Here is a 16,055-nt window from a genome sequence, read left to right as displayed (position 1 = left end):
CAAGGCCTCTCTTCCTCCAGCCACAGAGAAAACATGTAGTTTATTTGGATTTTTTCTTTTATTTTTGCAATCAGCTGGGTCTGGGAATATTTTCAGAAACAAGTGTCCCTTCCCATTAAATTCCTACGATGGGAAAGAGGCAAGACAGGGTCATGGAAACAGATAAACAAGCATTAGAGCTGACGACAGAGCTAAGAACTCTCCAATTGGCACTTACTTGCAAATGTTCTTTCATGCCCAATTTGTTCTCAGGAAAACCAGAAATTCCTACATTTCTTATAGAATACTTGGCCTTTAGTAATCATTACAATGAACAGTGTTCCTCAAGACTGCAACATACTACCTTTGTATAAAAGCTCTAACGATAAGTATTGATTCAGCTTCAACCTAAAAGTTCCTACTGGAAGTCACAGCCTAAAAGTAATGCACAAAATGACTTCCAAGAAATTCCTTATGAATGCTACAGAGATACGTTAAAATAAGACTACGTAAACGAACATAGTATCACCTAACCATGGAACTACTGAAAATAAAATTATTACTCACCCAAGTCTGTAAGACGTTTAGGTGACCTGCTTGAAAATCGTTCCGATGACCTCGACCTACGACGATCAGGTGATCTACTGTATCTTCGTCTCCCTGAAGATCTTGATCGCCGTAGTCGAATTGGTGACCTACTAGAGCTCCGTCTTCTTCCTCTTGACCTTGATCGCCTTTGACGAATAGGTGTTCGACTCCTGCTCCGTAATCTGAGTGATATCCTACGATCTCTTGAATCTGATCTTCTTCTTCGTCTGTCAGTGGATCTTGATCTATTTCTCTGAGATCTCTTACGCCTGTCTCTTGATAAAGAACGCCGCCTTCTTGATGCTGACCTTGACCTACTCCTCCTTCTGTGCCTTGAACGCGACAACGAGCTAGACCGAGAGCGACGATTAGATTTTGACCTTGATGCTCTTCTCCGTGTTACTGATCTGGAACGATTCCGTCTAGAGCGAGATTCTGTATCGTATCTCTGGGATCTCCGCTGAGAAGATCTGGAGCGTCTGCTTCTAGACCTCCGTGAAGATTCTTTGTCTGCTGTTTTTTCAACAGATTTGGATCGACTCCTTTGGCGAGCAGTGGACCTGGAGCGTCTACGTCTAGACCTCCGTGAAGACTCTTTGTCTGCTGCTTTTTCAACAGATGTTGATTGACTCCTTTGGCGAACAGCGGATCTGGAGCGTCTACGTCTAGACCTCCGTGCAGATTCTTTGTCTGCTGTTTTTTCAACAGATGTGGATCTACTCTTCTGGTGAGCGGTAGACCTGGAACGTCTATGCCTAGATCTCCGTGAAGACTCTTTGTCTGCTGCTTTTTCAACAGATGTGGATCGACTCTTTTGGCGAGTAGGAGATTTTGAGCGTCTGCTTACAGATCTTCGTGAAGACTCTTTGTCAGATATTTTATCAACAGATTTGGATCTAGATTTTTCACGTTCAGAAGACTCAGAACGCCTACTTTCAGGTATAAAGGAAGAGTCCTGTTCCTCCAATCTCTCAAGAGCCGTGGAATCCTGTTTATCTTCATCTGCCAAAGAGGGTTCCGCATCCTCACCCTCTTCACCACTGCTAGACTCATGCTCATCTGACGATGTGGAGTCTCTTCGTTCAGCTGGCTCCACATCATCTACTTCTTCACCAGTGGTAGACCTCGATTCACGCCCATCAGGTGATGTGGAACGTCTGTGTTCTGTTGTCAAAGAGGGTTCCATATCCTCTCCTTCTTCACCCGTGGTAGACCGTGACTCATGTTCATCCGATGATGTGGAATCTCTTCGTTCAGCTGTCAAGGAGGGTTCCATATCCTCCACATCTTCACCAGTGGTAGACCTCGACTCATGTTCATCTGAGGATGTGGAGTGTCTACGTTCAGCTGTCAAAGAGAGCTCCCGGTCCTCTGCTTCTTCACCAGTGGTTGACCTTGATTCACGTCCATCAGGAGACACAGAGCGCCTATGTTCAGCTGTCAAAGAAGGTTCCAACTCCTCTATTTCTTCACCAGTTGTGGACCTCGACTCACGGTCATCAGAGGACGTGGAGTGTCTACGTTCAGCTGTTGAAGAGGGCTCCCCATCTTCCATATCTTCACCAGTGGTAGACCTCGACCCACGCTCATCAGAAGATATGGAGTCTCTTCGTTTGGCTGTCAACGAGGGTTCTGCATCCTCTACCTCTTCCCCAGTGGTAGACCTTGATTCATGCTCATCAGAAGACACAGAGCATCTACGTTCTGTTGTCAAAGGCTGCTCCAGATACTCTGCTTCTTCACCAATGCTAGATCTTGACTCATGCTCATCAGGGGATGTGGAGCGCCTATGTTCAGATGTCAAAGAGGGCTCCCGATCATCCATTTCTTCATCTATAGATTTCCGGTCATGGCCCTCAGGGGATACAGAACGTCTATGTTCAGAAGTCAAAGAGGACTCCCGACCCTCTTCCTCCATGGGAGATTTCAGCTCATGACCTTCCTGATATGAGGATGTGGAATGTCTACGTTCACATATCAAAGAGGGCTCTAGATCCCCTGTTTCTTCACCAGGGCCAGATTTCACACTGTAGCCATCAGGAGACATGGAGCATCCACTTTCAGGCATTAAAGAAGGCATTGCATCATCCATTTTTTCAGCAGGGATGGATTTCAAGTCACTGTCATCAGGGGACATGGACGCTCTATCATTTAGCGTCAAAGGTTCAGGACCACCTACTTTTCCAACAGTAGAGAATCTCAATTCCTGGCCATCAGGGGATGCTGCTTGTTCATCTTCAGGTGCTGGAGAAAGCTCCCGCACATCTGCTTTTTGAACAGGGGTGAATCTTGCCTCCTGGCTCTCAAAAGACAAAAGATGGTCATTTTCAGATGTCAAAGAAGAATCCATATCCTCTGTTTTCTCAGCATGAGTCAATCTTGATTCATACTCTTCGGGGGACAGAGCATGTTCATTTTCATATGTCAGAGAAGGTTCCTTAGCGTCTACTTTTTCAGTAGGGCTAGACTGCAGCTCCTGACCTTCAGGGGACATGGCACATTCACCTTCAGACAACGACAACTCCTGCACCTCTGTTTTTTCAACAGCAGTAGACTGCAACTCCTGGCTATCAGTGGACATAGAACTTTCACTTTCAGATGATTCAGAATGTTCCTCCATTTCTTCTTTTTCAACAGGACTGGATCTCAAATCATGGCCTTCAGGGGATACATCATACTCATTTTCAGACAGCAAAGAACACTCCTGCACCTCTGTTTTTTCATTAAGAGCAGGGAGCAACTCCTGCCCTTCAGGGGATGCAGCATATTGACTGTCTGACATTAGTGAAGGCTCCTGCACCACCGTTTTTTCAGCAAGGGTTGACTGTAGTCCTTGGTCTTCAGGGAGGATGGTATATTCACTGTCAGATGTCAGAGAAGGCTCCCGCACCTCTTTTTCAGCAGGGCTGGCTGTCATTTCCCGGCCCTCAGGAGACACAGCATATTCATTTTCAGACAGCAGAGAACACTCCTGTACCTCTGTTTTTTCAGCAAGAGAAGACGGCAATTTGTGATCTTCAGAAGACACAGCATATTCATTGTCAGGTACTACAGAAGCCTCCTGCATCTCTACCTTTTCAGGAGAGCTAGATCTCAACTCCTGGCCCTCCCAAGATATAGCATATTCATTTTCATATGTCAGAGCAGGCTCTTGCACTTCTATCTTTTCAACAGGGAGTGACTGCAACTCCTGGCTCTGAATGGACACTGAACACCTTTCTTGAGACATTCGATAAAGTTCCTGCATCTCTGTTTTTTCATCAGGGGTTGATGTCAACTCCGGGCCATCAAGCCCTACTCTGTATTCATTTTCAGTTATTTGAGAAGGCTCCTCTACCTCAACTTTTTCAAAAGGAGTGGATGTCAGACCATCAGAGGAAACAGAACATCTGCTTTCCTGTATCAGAGGCGGTTCCTGCACCTGTATTTCTTCATCATAAACAGATCTCAACTTGTGGCCATCAGGGGATGCAATGCACTTTTGCACCTCTACTTTTTCAGCAGGGATACGTCTCAATTCATGACTATCAGGCAACAAAGTAGTCACTGCAGCCTGTAGTTCTTCAGTAGGTGTGCTTACTGATTCACAAACATCAGTAGACTTGGAGTACCCACTCTCCAGAGGGAGAGAAGGCTTCTGTAACTCATTTTTTTCAGCTGCAGTGGACGACAATTTATAGCCTTCAGGGAAGACAGAACACCTAAGCTCAGACGCCAATGACAGTGCTGCACCTTCTGTTTTCTCAAAGTAGTTGTGTTTTGATTTATGGCCATCATGGCATACAGGAATTACACTTTTAGACATCAAGAAAGATCCTGTACCCTCTATTTTTCCAGCAGGCAAGTATCTCGATTCATGCATTTCAGAAGATTCAGAGCAGTCAATTTCAAGTACTTGTGAAAGTGTCGGACCATCTAAATCTATGTCAATAGATGATCTGGTCTCATGAACTTCAGAAGACTTGCAGCTTTGTCCTACAGTTGTCAGTGCAACTTCCTGTATTTTTTCAAAAGATGACACTGCAATGAGGTCACCCGAGATCTCAACAGGACCACACTCAGATGTCAAGGAAACAGCTGGATCCTTTACTTTTTCAACAGATAAACATCTTTGGTCATTTCCATCGGGTGACTTGAAGGACCCACCTTCAGACATCAATGGAAGCTTATCTATTTGCGCAGCAAAGTTGGATCCTGATTCATGTCCACCAGGGGACTGGAAGCATCCACTGCCAGAAACCAGAGAAGGCTCCTGCATTTGGCCCTTTTCAATAGGCAAGGAGGCTGATTCACAGACATCAGGGAACGCAGAGCATGTAACTTCAGGTGCTTGAAAAGACTTTTGAGCCTCTACTGTTTCAGGGCTGTCAGCCAACTTGGAAGATTCACTTTCAGGTACTTGCAAAAACTCCTGAAGCTCTTGGTTTTCAACGGGCATATGTCTTAATTCATGACCATCGGATAAATCAGAGAGTACACGTTCAGACATCAGAGAGGACCCCTGAACCTCCATTCTTCCAGAGGATGAGGAAATTGTCTTGTAATCATCAGAAGATATAGAGCATCCACTTTCAAGTGTCAGAAGAGGCTCTGGACCCTCTGTTTCTTTGAGAGAGGTAGATCTCGACTCATCTTCATGGGATGCGGAGAGCTGAAATTCTGTTACCAAAGACATTTCTGGATCTCCCCTTTTTTCAACAGATGGCGATCTTGACTTGGGTGTGGAGTATGTAAGTTCAGGTAGCAATGAAGACTCCAGAGCCACTGCTTTTTCAGATGACCCATTTTCAGATGCAGAAAGCTCTGAATCCTGTGTTTTTTCCACAGACACGGATCTCAATTCCTGGTCATCTGGGGTTTTGGAGCTATCAAGTTCAGACATCACAGAAGGCTGCAGACCCGCTGTTTTTTCAACAGGTGACGAGCTTTTCTCAAGACTATCAAAAGTTTGGGAAATTCCACTTTCAGATGCTGGCGGCAGCTCTGGGCCATTTACTCCTTCAATAGACAAAGCTACTGACATGGGACCATTAGAGGATTTGGAGCTGCCTTCACTTGCAACAGGAGGTTCAGGAACCTCTTTTTCAAGGCATTTGGTTGACTCCGTAAGTTCAGAGGACTCCACATGCTTGCTACTGCACTTTGCTGAGGATAACTTACTCTCTCGTTTTTCTATAGACTTGGACCTTGACTTAACACTATCAGAGGACTTCGACCGTTTCCGTTTCGACTTTTTTGAAGATTCCTTGCGCTTTTTTTCAACAGACCTAGACCTAGACTTGTAACGTTCAGAAGATTTTGAGCGGCGACGCTTAGATTTTCGTGAGGACTCCTTCTTTTTTTCCACTGATTTGGATCTAGACTTGTAACGGTCAGAGGACTTTGAGCACTGACGTTTAGACTTTCGTGACGACTGCTTTCGATCTCTTTTTTCTACTGATCTGGATCTAGACTTGTAACGGTCAGAGGACTTGGAGCGCTGACGTTTAGACCTCCTCAGAGACGCCTTCCGACCTCTCTTCTCTACAGATCTCGACCTAGATTTCGAACGATCAGAGGAACCAGACCCTCTATGTCTGAACCTCCATGAATATTCTTTGCCCCCTCTCTTTTCTGAAGACCTGGATCTTGATTTAGAACGGTCAGAGGACCTGGAACGTCTGCGGCGGGATCTCCAGGAGGACAGCCTGCTCCCCCTCTTTTCCACTGACCGTGATTTAGACCTGTAACGGTCAGAAGACCTGGAACGTCTGCGCCCAGACCTTCGGGAGGACAGTCGCTTTTCCACTGACCTAGACTTAGACCTGTAGCGGTCAGAAGACCTGGAACGTCTGCGCCCGGACCTTCGGGAGGACAGTCGCTTTTCCACTGACCTAGACTTAGACCTGTAGCGGTCAGAAGACCTGGAACGTCTACGCCCGGACCTTCGGGAGGACAGTCGCTTTTCCACTGACCTGGACTTAGACCTGTAGCGGTCAGAAGACCTGGAACGTCTGCGCCCGGACCTTCGGGAGGACAGTCGCTTTTCCACTGACCTGGACTTAGACCTGTAGCGGTCAGAAGACCTGGAACGTCTACGTCTGGACCTTCGGGAGGACAGTCGCTTTTCCACTGATCTGGATTTAGACCTGTAGTGGTCAGACGACCTGGAACGTCTACGTCTGGACCTCCCAGAGGACAATCTGCTCCCTCTCTTTTCTGCTGATCTGGATTTAGACCTGTAACGGTCAGACGACCTGGAACGTCTGCGCCTGGACCTCCGGGAAGACACTCTTCTCTCTCTCTTCTCCACAGATCGGGATCTAGATTTGGAATGTTTTTTTCTGGAATCTGAATAGTTTCTGCTCCTAGAACGTCCTCTTTTAGAGGTCAAACGCCTGGAAGTAGAACGTGACCTTGATTTTTTCTTCCGCTTCCTAGACCTGGACTGAGACTTGGAGCGACTCCTTTTTTGTTTCTTTGCATCGTGTTTTTTATCACTGCTTCTATGGCTGCTTTTTTCGACTTTCTCAAGCCTCATCAGAGTCTCCCTCATTCGTGCTGCCACATCGGGTTGCACATCGGATGTTTCTGAATCTCTTTTATCTGACTCTTGTTCTGGAGTTGCTTCTTTGACAGCCTCAGCCTGTGAAATGACTTCTGACTGGCTTGCCTCTGCCACAAGTACTGGAACTCCTTCTGTAACAGTCTCAGGTACTGGAGCTGCTTCCAACTCTTTTGTCTCTGCCTCCAGCCCCACAGCTGCTTCTGCATCTTTCAGCTCTACAACAGTCTCAGGAAGAGGAGCAGTTTCCAAATCTTCTGTTTCTGCCACACGAGCTGAAGCTGCTTCCAACCGGTTTGTGTCTCCAATTATTCCAAATTCAGGAGTCTCTGCTGATTTTTTTTCTTCTGCTGCATGTGAAGAACTAAAAACTGTTTCTGCTATTAAAGGTTCAGATGCTTGAGCTTGCTCGGCATCTTTCTTCTCAACCAGTGTCTCGCATTCCTGAGCTTGACCTGGCACTCTCACATCCTCCATTTGTTGACCCTGCACCCCTTCTGTATATTGTACTTCTGCTGCCACTTCACATTCCAGCGTTGTTTCCAGATCTTTCATGTCCCCTGGTTTTGGAACAGCTTCAGAAGATTTCATTTCAGCAGCACTCAAGACTTCTGAAGCCTCTTCTGTACTCTTCCATTCTGCAGCAGTTTCTTCTTCTAGCACTGCTTGCAGATGTTCTTGCTTTTCAGTGCGCAAAGATTCCGGAACAGCTTCTGAAGCCTCCTCTAAAACATTCATCATACTCATACTCACATTTCCAGACTTCTGTGAATCTTCCAAACCTTGGATATCCGTGTGTGTCTCAGGCTCTTCAGCTGCTTCAGAACCTTTCACCTCTACTGTTGTAGACTCTTCCATACTTTCCAACAATCTCGCTTCTCTAGCTTCTGATGCTGACTCCAAATATTTTGCTTTCATTACTTTCTCTGTTTCTGAAGCTTCTTCCAAATCTTTTACATTGATAAGCGAGGGTTCACTTTTTTTGGTGCTTGTCCTCCTTGTTGCAATTATATATTCTACAGTAGGTCCCTGAGTTCTCACATCTGTCAAAATCTTAGATTCTAAAGTTCCTTTCAAGTTTCTCCCTTCTGTCACTATTTCTGATGCCATACCTTTTTCTTCCACTCCGGACAAAGATTCTAATACTGCTTCTGAATGACCTACTATTTGATCCCGTACAGATTTTGAACTTGTTTCAGATCCCACAACCATTTCCAAATTTTTCATCTGTGTTAAGTATGAAGTTTTTGATCTCACTTCTACATCTTTCACCGCTGCAACTGCCTCAACTTCCAACAAGTTGTCTAAACCTCTCACTTCTGCAGTGGCAGAACTGGTAGCTAGTTCAGAATCCTTTAATTCCCCTACCATCTCAGTTTGTGAGGTTCTTGTATGTGTCATGACCTGAGACTCTGAAATGATGGAACACTCTGTTTTGCTTGCACCAAGAGGTTCTGCAACTGTTTCTGCTGCGGTTTTCAAGTGCATCATTCCTGCTAATGTCTCAGACTCACTAACTGGTTCCATGCTTACACACGCAACCACAGATTCAGGAGTCCTTTCTGACCTTTGTTCTAAGGCAGAAAGTCCTGGACTTGCTGCCAAGACTTTGCTACTCATTTCAGCTTCAGAACACACATTTTCCCCTAAGCCCCTTGCCACTGCAAGGGTTCCAGGCTGCAAGACTACTTCCAAAGCTTGTATCTTTGCTGTATCTACAGACGCTGGGTCTCCTAAACCTCTCACACCTTTCACATGCAAGTGTGATGAAGATGTCTTCATCTCTGTCCCAGCTCTGTCAAGGTCTGCTTCTGAATCTTTTCTTTCTGTCTCTGCTACAGGTCCCACAGTTGTTGTCATAGCTAGGAGACTGGACTCTGAGCCTGCTTCTACTCCTGCCATACTATCTAGACTTATTTCTGAACCTTTCAATGCCGCTCTTGAACCTAGTGCAGCTGCTAAACCTCTGGCCACAGTCCCACAAAGTGTGGCTTCTTCTGAAGCTTTCATACCTTCCGTTTGCAAAGATAGTGAAGCTGTTTTCAAAGTTTTTGCTTCCACCACAGCCACTGACCTTAGGACTCCTTCTGGACCTTTCAGGTCTTCTTTCTGCAAAGACAAAGGAGTTGCTTCCAAACCTCTCACATTTGATTCACTCAGCTTCTCTGGTTGTCTCAGTAATGAAGTACCTTCTGAATCTTTTGACTCTGTTACAGCTACAGACTTGAGAGTAGATTCTGAAATTTTTGAAGCATTAATATTTTCCTGTTGCAGAATCGCTTGGCTTGTTTCTTGACCTTTTACTCCTGTTAGTGCTGCAACTTCCACAGTTGTTTGTGGACCTTTAAAACCCTCCACCATATGGATTTCTGGAGTTGTTCGGGGAATGAAGGTCTGCATAACCGCTACAGGTTCTAGAGTTGTTCTTAAACCTTTTGTCTCTGCAACCACATTCACATCTGTCAATTCTGTTGGAAGTGCAGATTCCTGGGTCCTATCCATGCTTCTTGTTTCTGTCAAGACTTTAGGTTGTAGGAACACTCCTGAGGCATTCAGCACTGTTGCAGTACCTTCCACATCTTTGACTACTTCAACTTGCAGATATTCTTGAGCTGCTTTGACTGAGCTAGAGCTTCTAGCTGGTTCAATATCCCTCACTTTTGTAACAGCTCCTGACCCTGGGAGTATTTTGGCACTTTTTATTTCCACCTGGGTCACAGCAGTTGCTGCAGGTATTTTTAAAGGATGTTGCAAAGATACATCTGCCTTCAAGACACTTGAACCCTCCATGGGGCTGCACTGCATCACTCTCAAATTACCGGATATAACTGAGGGCTTCAGGGCTGGCTCCGAAGTTCTGCTCACACCCCCTAATTCTAATGATCTTTCCACATTTGCCATATGCAGAGATTTTTCAGTTGCTTCTGGAATTTTCACTTCTTCCATGGCCACAGACATGTGAGCTACCTTCACAGTATTCAGATCTGCCTGATTTGCAGATTTCGGAATTGTTGTCACATCACTTCCCAAAGACACAGATGCTGAAGCTGCTTCTAATTCTTTTGCTCCCCCCTGTGCCACAGATTGTAGAGATGCTTCTGAGTATTTCAACACCTCCATGGTCTCAGGCTCAAGAACTGTTTCCAAAGCTTTTACTTCCCCAGTGCTTTTAGATTTCGGAGTAATTTCTGAACCTTTTAGTAGTTCCATTGCCTCTGAAGCTAAAGTTGCTGCTGAATCTTTCTGAATTTCAGATTTATTGGAAACTCCAGATGGGATGCTAGATGAAGTATAATTTCCAGTATCAACAAGGACATCCTTTTCACTCACATTAATAGCTATAGGATAAATATTTTCATGAGACTGTGTAATTTGTTCTTCTCTAGTGCAAATTTTAGTTTGAGTTATACTAGCATTTTCTTGAATAACAGACTGGCTGCCTTCTAAATTAAATGGAGGATTTGTTGCACACAAAGTCCCCTTCTCACTTTCAAGATTTTCTGCAGATTGCTGAGAATCAGTTCTTGAATGAGAAACAAGTCCTAAAGCTTGACTATCAAGCTTCTCACTTGCTTTTAAGCACAGTTCTTCTGGCTGCACTTGGACAGCCAGATTTGCGTCTCCAAATCCTCCATGCTGTACACTTGATTTGGAGCTTGATTTCTCTGCCACCAAGTGAGAAGCAGGCTGCAAGTCTGCATGTTGTCCATGACGTGTACTCAACTTTGACTCCTTTGGCTGCTTTTTATGCTTTTTCTCTTTCTTCCTTTTCTTCTTCTTTTTCTTCTTCTTCTTACTTTTGTGTTTCTTGTTCTTCTTTGATTTTTTCCTAGGAATTTCATCTTCACCAGTAGAGCTTCTTTTCGTAGACTTAGTACTATTTTTCACAGTATTTTTGTCTACATCTAGAAAAAATGATATTTTTCTTGTAAATGTTATTAAAACTACATTTTAAAGATTCTTTTAGAGTAGTGACCAAGTACATGGACAGAGGTACAAAAAATTTAAACTTAAAACCCATACTTTCTTCACTAAACTACCATACACATATAGCACACACTCCCTTTTCAGCCCTCTTACCCTTCCTCTCAGAAGTCACTTTAAGTAAAAATAAGCAATTCTTTTTCCAAAAAGTTAACAAACCTTACTGGTTGGCAACACAGTTCCAGTGGGAACATGACTCCTTCCAAGAAGTAGCCAGATATACTTCCACCTCTATTCAGCTGGGCAGTGCATTCTTCCAGGAGGTTGGAGATGTGCTTTTAAACTACACATGGAAGTGAAACAAGAACTCCCATTTTCCAGGCAAATTATCTAAGTGGTGGTATGCTTATTGTATGAAATGTGGCTGGCCCATTATCCCCCATTATGCTTTAACTTGTGAGTGAGCCCAACATTACTAACGTGTTAGAAATTATCTAAGCATATTTATTGATTAAGTTCCTTACAGGCTAAGTTCTTCAAACAAATTTGGGGAAACAGCATCTACTTCCCCAATCCCAAAAAAGCTTTACGGCATTGCAGTCAATCAGCTGCTGAAACTGGACTGCAGTTGCCACAAGCGACTGCAAACCTACAAGTACCCAATTAAGCTTGTGCTTCAAACAGGAAAGTAAGTAATGAATTCAGATGACTGCAGGGACAAGCAATCACTGAAGGGGAAAGAAAAGAGGAAGACTGAGGTTTCGATCATCTTTTCATTCTATACCTCATTTCCCTCTGAATTTAACCTGTGTTCAGTTCCTGCTCTTCTTTGGATCTATCTAGTGCTATGTTTTCATGAGAAAGGCACTTCTATTAAAGGCAATTTGTTACAATTTCTGTTAAATATGAGCTATATATTCAATTCTGCTTGCACGTTACCTTCAATGATTCTATTTATACTGGCCAGCGAAGCAATACGGATTCTCCAATTATAATCTGGCTGTGATCACAAAGCATATTCTTGCAAGTAAACAATGCAAAATGATTCAAAAAGTGTTGGTAATTGCAACACTTTGCAATGAACATGACTTCAGATTCCAGAAACAAGTATCTCAGGTAGTTTTAAGCACATACATTTTTATGGAATAAACAGCTTAACATAAAATAATGTTTCCACTAACATTGTTGTGAATGAAATGAAAGAGAACAATGAAGCAGAGTCAAATGACCTTTTCTGCACAGCATTTTCAGATAATCTCTGTTGTCCAACAGCAATGTTAACTCCTTTCCAGATATGAACAGTGGGAATGTTTACCATAGGTTAAGTTCATTAACTTCCAGGTTAATAGGTCTCATTTATTGCCACGTTAGCTTGCCTCATTCTTCCATGACAGAGAAACAACAAAAACAAACAAAAAAAAAGGGGCAAAAAAGCCAGCGTACAGTGCTGCTCGTACAGCGTAAGTGAAAGACCATTGCAAATGTTCAAGGTAAACAAGCCACTGTGCATAAAAGAAAGAAAAAAAAAAAAAAAAAACAATTCCAAAACCTTGCAAAGAGAATCTCTGAAACAATTTTCTACACTGCCTCTTAAAAAAAAAAAAAAAAAAATCACTCTGGAACTATACTTACCAAGTACATAGCAGTCACCTATGTTTCAATTCAAAAAAATTGGAAATGCAGCAATTAAAGCCTTCATCTCACTAACTCTCCCAACTCAGAAATTTTACAGAAAGGACTAGTCCCATGAAAAGGGATACTCATATGCAACTATTTGGAAGAACAAATCCAGTAATTTATTGAAGTTATGAGACTGCAATCTTCCAAAGGGTAAGAAATTTTTGTGTAGCAATCTGAGTATCTACATTTTAAAGATAAGTGCATTATTCAAACAGCAAAGCATCTTACTCTGACAAACCAGTTAATCATACACTTCTGAATTCTAATAAATTTTTCAAAATAATCTTGCAAACGAATCCAAAGCAATGCAACAAACAATGCTTCTATCCATCAGTACTAGCTTTGTTAATAAGAACTGCTCATTGAGACCCTGGAGTAGGTATATACAAAATAAAGCACAGTTACATATATATATATATATGAATATTATGTAAACATTCTAGCATTACTGTAATGGAGAGAAAAGAAAAACAATTTTTTCACACACTAAGCATTGCTTTCATACAATAACCAGCTTCAGTTTTCAAGTTATATATTTCTCTGTCTATCTATGGTTGTAGATCACAGTAGAAAAAAAAAATACTTAACAAACATTATAATAAACATACAACTTGTCAGATGAAGCTTGGTGAGAAGACCAGTACTGAAAAGTACTTTTGCATCTCTGTAAAACTGATTCAATTTTAAGCACTATGACAACCTTCTTAAACATGAATGTATTTGCCAAATGTGTTTTCATTTACCTGATTTGCACTGCAGCTCTGTATCAAGGGCTCCAGAGAGCACTTCCTCTATTTTCTGCACTATCTGATCATTCTGACGACTCCCAGCACCAGCACCAGTGTCATCTGAAGGATTGGCTTGCTCAGCCGGGATTGTGTCACCATTGGGCTGGCCTTCTACCTTTCCACTAACCAAAAAAAATATCAACATAATACAAGCAATTTTGAGCCTTTTTTGACCTTTTTTTTTGTTTTAATCCATAAGCATTTATTATACTCAACCCTTCAAAGCAGTATTTTAGCCTCCTGAAGAAGCCATGCTGTTAGTGAAACATCTACCTTTTGATTAACTTTCGCTTAATCTCAACAGAACACGTTGTGACAACTGTGAGTATCAGGCACAAGGGATGAAAACACGTTCTCGATTGTGCCACAGTCCCCGTGCTTTATGTAAGAAGCTGTACAGGCTCCCCTCACAAAATTATCACCCATCACATTTTACTTATTCAACGAGATAAGGCTGGGAAAAAACAGGCGAGCTTTAATGTAGTAAGATCAGTTAAGACGAATTGCACAGACGCTCGCCCCTTCCCCCAACACAAGAGACCAACACCTAAAACGGGCGCGCGTTCGCCACGAGACAACGCGTCCGAAAGCCCGCCCCTCCCCCCTCCCTCACCCCCCCCCGCCGTGTTTCTGCTCAAGGCGCTCGCAACGGCGCGAGCCCCCGGGCCCCACCATGTTGACGCCGAAACGAACCGCAAGAGCCCCAGGCCCCGGCCCGTCTCCCTCCGTCCCTTTTCCCCTACTTCCAACACACCCCTCCCTCTACCCGCCCGCTAGGCCCCGGCTGCGCCACCTCCCCCGCCGCCCCGGGCAGGCTCGTTACCCGCCGTGTTGCTGCTGCTGCTCTTCCTGGATCTCCCGGAATTTGCTAACCACAAAGGACCGAAAGATCTGCTCAATATTAGCGGCCATGACAGCCCTACCGCACCGGCGGCCCCCCTACCCCCCCCCGCCGCTGCCGCCGCGCTCCGCTTTCCTTCCTGCCCAGACGCGAGGCCTCCAATATCCCACAAGCCACCGCCGCAACTAGAGGCCGAAAGGCCTTGCTGACGTCCTCGCTATATGCCCTCCCGCGATTGGCTGCCCTCTAACGGATGACGTAGCGGGGCGAAATGGGGGGGGGGGGCAACACAGGCCTCCGGACGGCCGCTCTAGCCCTCAGCAAAAGCCATAGAGCGTCAACCCCCGTCGGGCTTCCGGGGGGGGGGAGGGCGGGGAACGTCTCGTGTCTCGGCTCCCCCTCCCCCCTGCCGGAGCGCGCGGCGCCGCCATGTTGTTGCACTCACCCCCACCCCACCGGCCGCGCGCCACCCCCCCGCACCCCCCCCGCGACCGGCAAAACCCCAGCGGGCCGCCATGCTCCCCCTCCCCCCCCGATGAAACCGTTAACTGCCGTTATGCCCCCACACCAACAACCGCCACCACCCGCCGCGCTGTTCTCGGCCCCTCTCGCACCCCGTACGCTGCGCCAGAGCCCCCCGGGAGACAGAGGGGGGGAGGAAAAGGGGGGAGGGCACCATGGTGGCCGGTGACCGCCGCTCCCTTCGGCCCTGTCCCCGTCCCAGTCCCGTGTCGTCGTCCCCCCAACCCTTTCCCCTACCCCCGCGATCGCGGCCGTCTCCGGCGGCTACCGGGGCCCGGAGCCGTTTGGGCCTGGCGCGGAGAAGCCCGGCGGCCGGCACTCACCTCACCGAGGGCCCGAGCGGCGGTGGCGGTGGCGGGGCCATGGTGGGTTGAAGCGTGCGGCTGTGCGTGGCGGCGGGCTCGGGGCCGGTGGGGGTGGGCGGGAGCGATGCCATTGGTCTCCATGGAGCGGGGGCCTCCGCCGCCCCGTGTAGCCGAGCGAGCGCGGGCAGCGCCTAGCAGGGGGGCCTGCCCGCAGCCCAGTGCTGCATCACAGGGCCCGGCGCGGCGCGGCGCTGCCCTCACTTACCGAGCGGCTCCATGCGAACGGCGCCCTCCCCACCCCCTCTCCTTTCCCTCCCCTCCCCTCCCCTCCGCCCCGGCAGCCAGGCGGCCCGGCGGTGACACGCACATGTGCTCCGGGGGGCTGGCGGCGGGGCCGGGCGAGGTGGGAGAGAAATTAAAAAGGAACAAAGAAAGATGAAGGGAAATGCCGCCGCCGCCTCGAATAAATATTATGACACCTGAGGGAAAAGCCGGCCTCAGCTCTCCTGCAGCGCCGTGTCCTCCTCCGAGGGGTTTCACTGGAACGCACCAAAGCCGGTTTGTCCCGGGTACCGTCCCCTTCTTGCTGCCCCAAAACCTATTCTCGGGGATATACATGTACAAACACGACTTTGTCATCCCCGGTCCTGTAAAACCAGGATAATCCTACAGCTGGAAGACTCTTCCCCCATACGGTTTCTTCTGATATCATGAAATAGTAACTTAGGGGGGTTAGTTGGCCTGAAATAAAAGTAAAATACCTCAAAATCTATCTAGAACCATTTAATTGTTGCCGGGGTCTTTATTGGCAACCTCAGCCTCAAGTTCAATGTGGCTTAATAATCACAAGACCCTTTAAAAGCAGCATGGTTCTTTACTGTGTA

General features: G+C 46.0%; 1 protein-coding gene across 3 annotated transcripts in view; it reads right to left on the bottom strand.

Annotated features, from left to right (window-relative positions):
* The window catches only part of SON (SON DNA and RNA binding protein), a 40,358-nt gene extending 24,762 nt beyond the window's left edge, over positions 1–15,596 (bottom strand). For 2 of the 3 annotated variants that reach the window (XM_082485010.1, XM_082485012.1), the window contains exons 1-3: positions 15,190–15,596; positions 13,459–13,625; positions 547–11,016 (exon numbers count right to left, since the gene is read on the bottom strand). In XM_082485010.1, the coding sequence (XP_082341136.1) occupies positions 547–11,016; positions 13,459–13,625; positions 15,190–15,302 (10,750 nt within the window). In that variant the 5' untranslated portion in view covers positions 15,303–15,596. Of the gene's footprint in view, positions 1–546; positions 11,017–13,458; positions 13,626–14,326; positions 14,483–15,189 lie in introns of those variants that run through there. The other variant, XM_082485011.1, reaches the window with a different exon arrangement.
* Positions 15,597–16,055: the final 459 nt, after the last annotated feature.

The sequence above is a fragment of the Vanellus vanellus genome, assembly GCF_965231255.1.
Source record: "Vanellus vanellus genome assembly, chromosome: 1".
In the NCBI taxonomy this organism is placed as follows: Eukaryota; Metazoa; Chordata; class Aves; order Charadriiformes; family Charadriidae; genus Vanellus; species Vanellus vanellus.
Note: the sequence above shows the minus strand (reverse complement) of the source record. Positions and strands in the feature narration are given on the sequence as shown.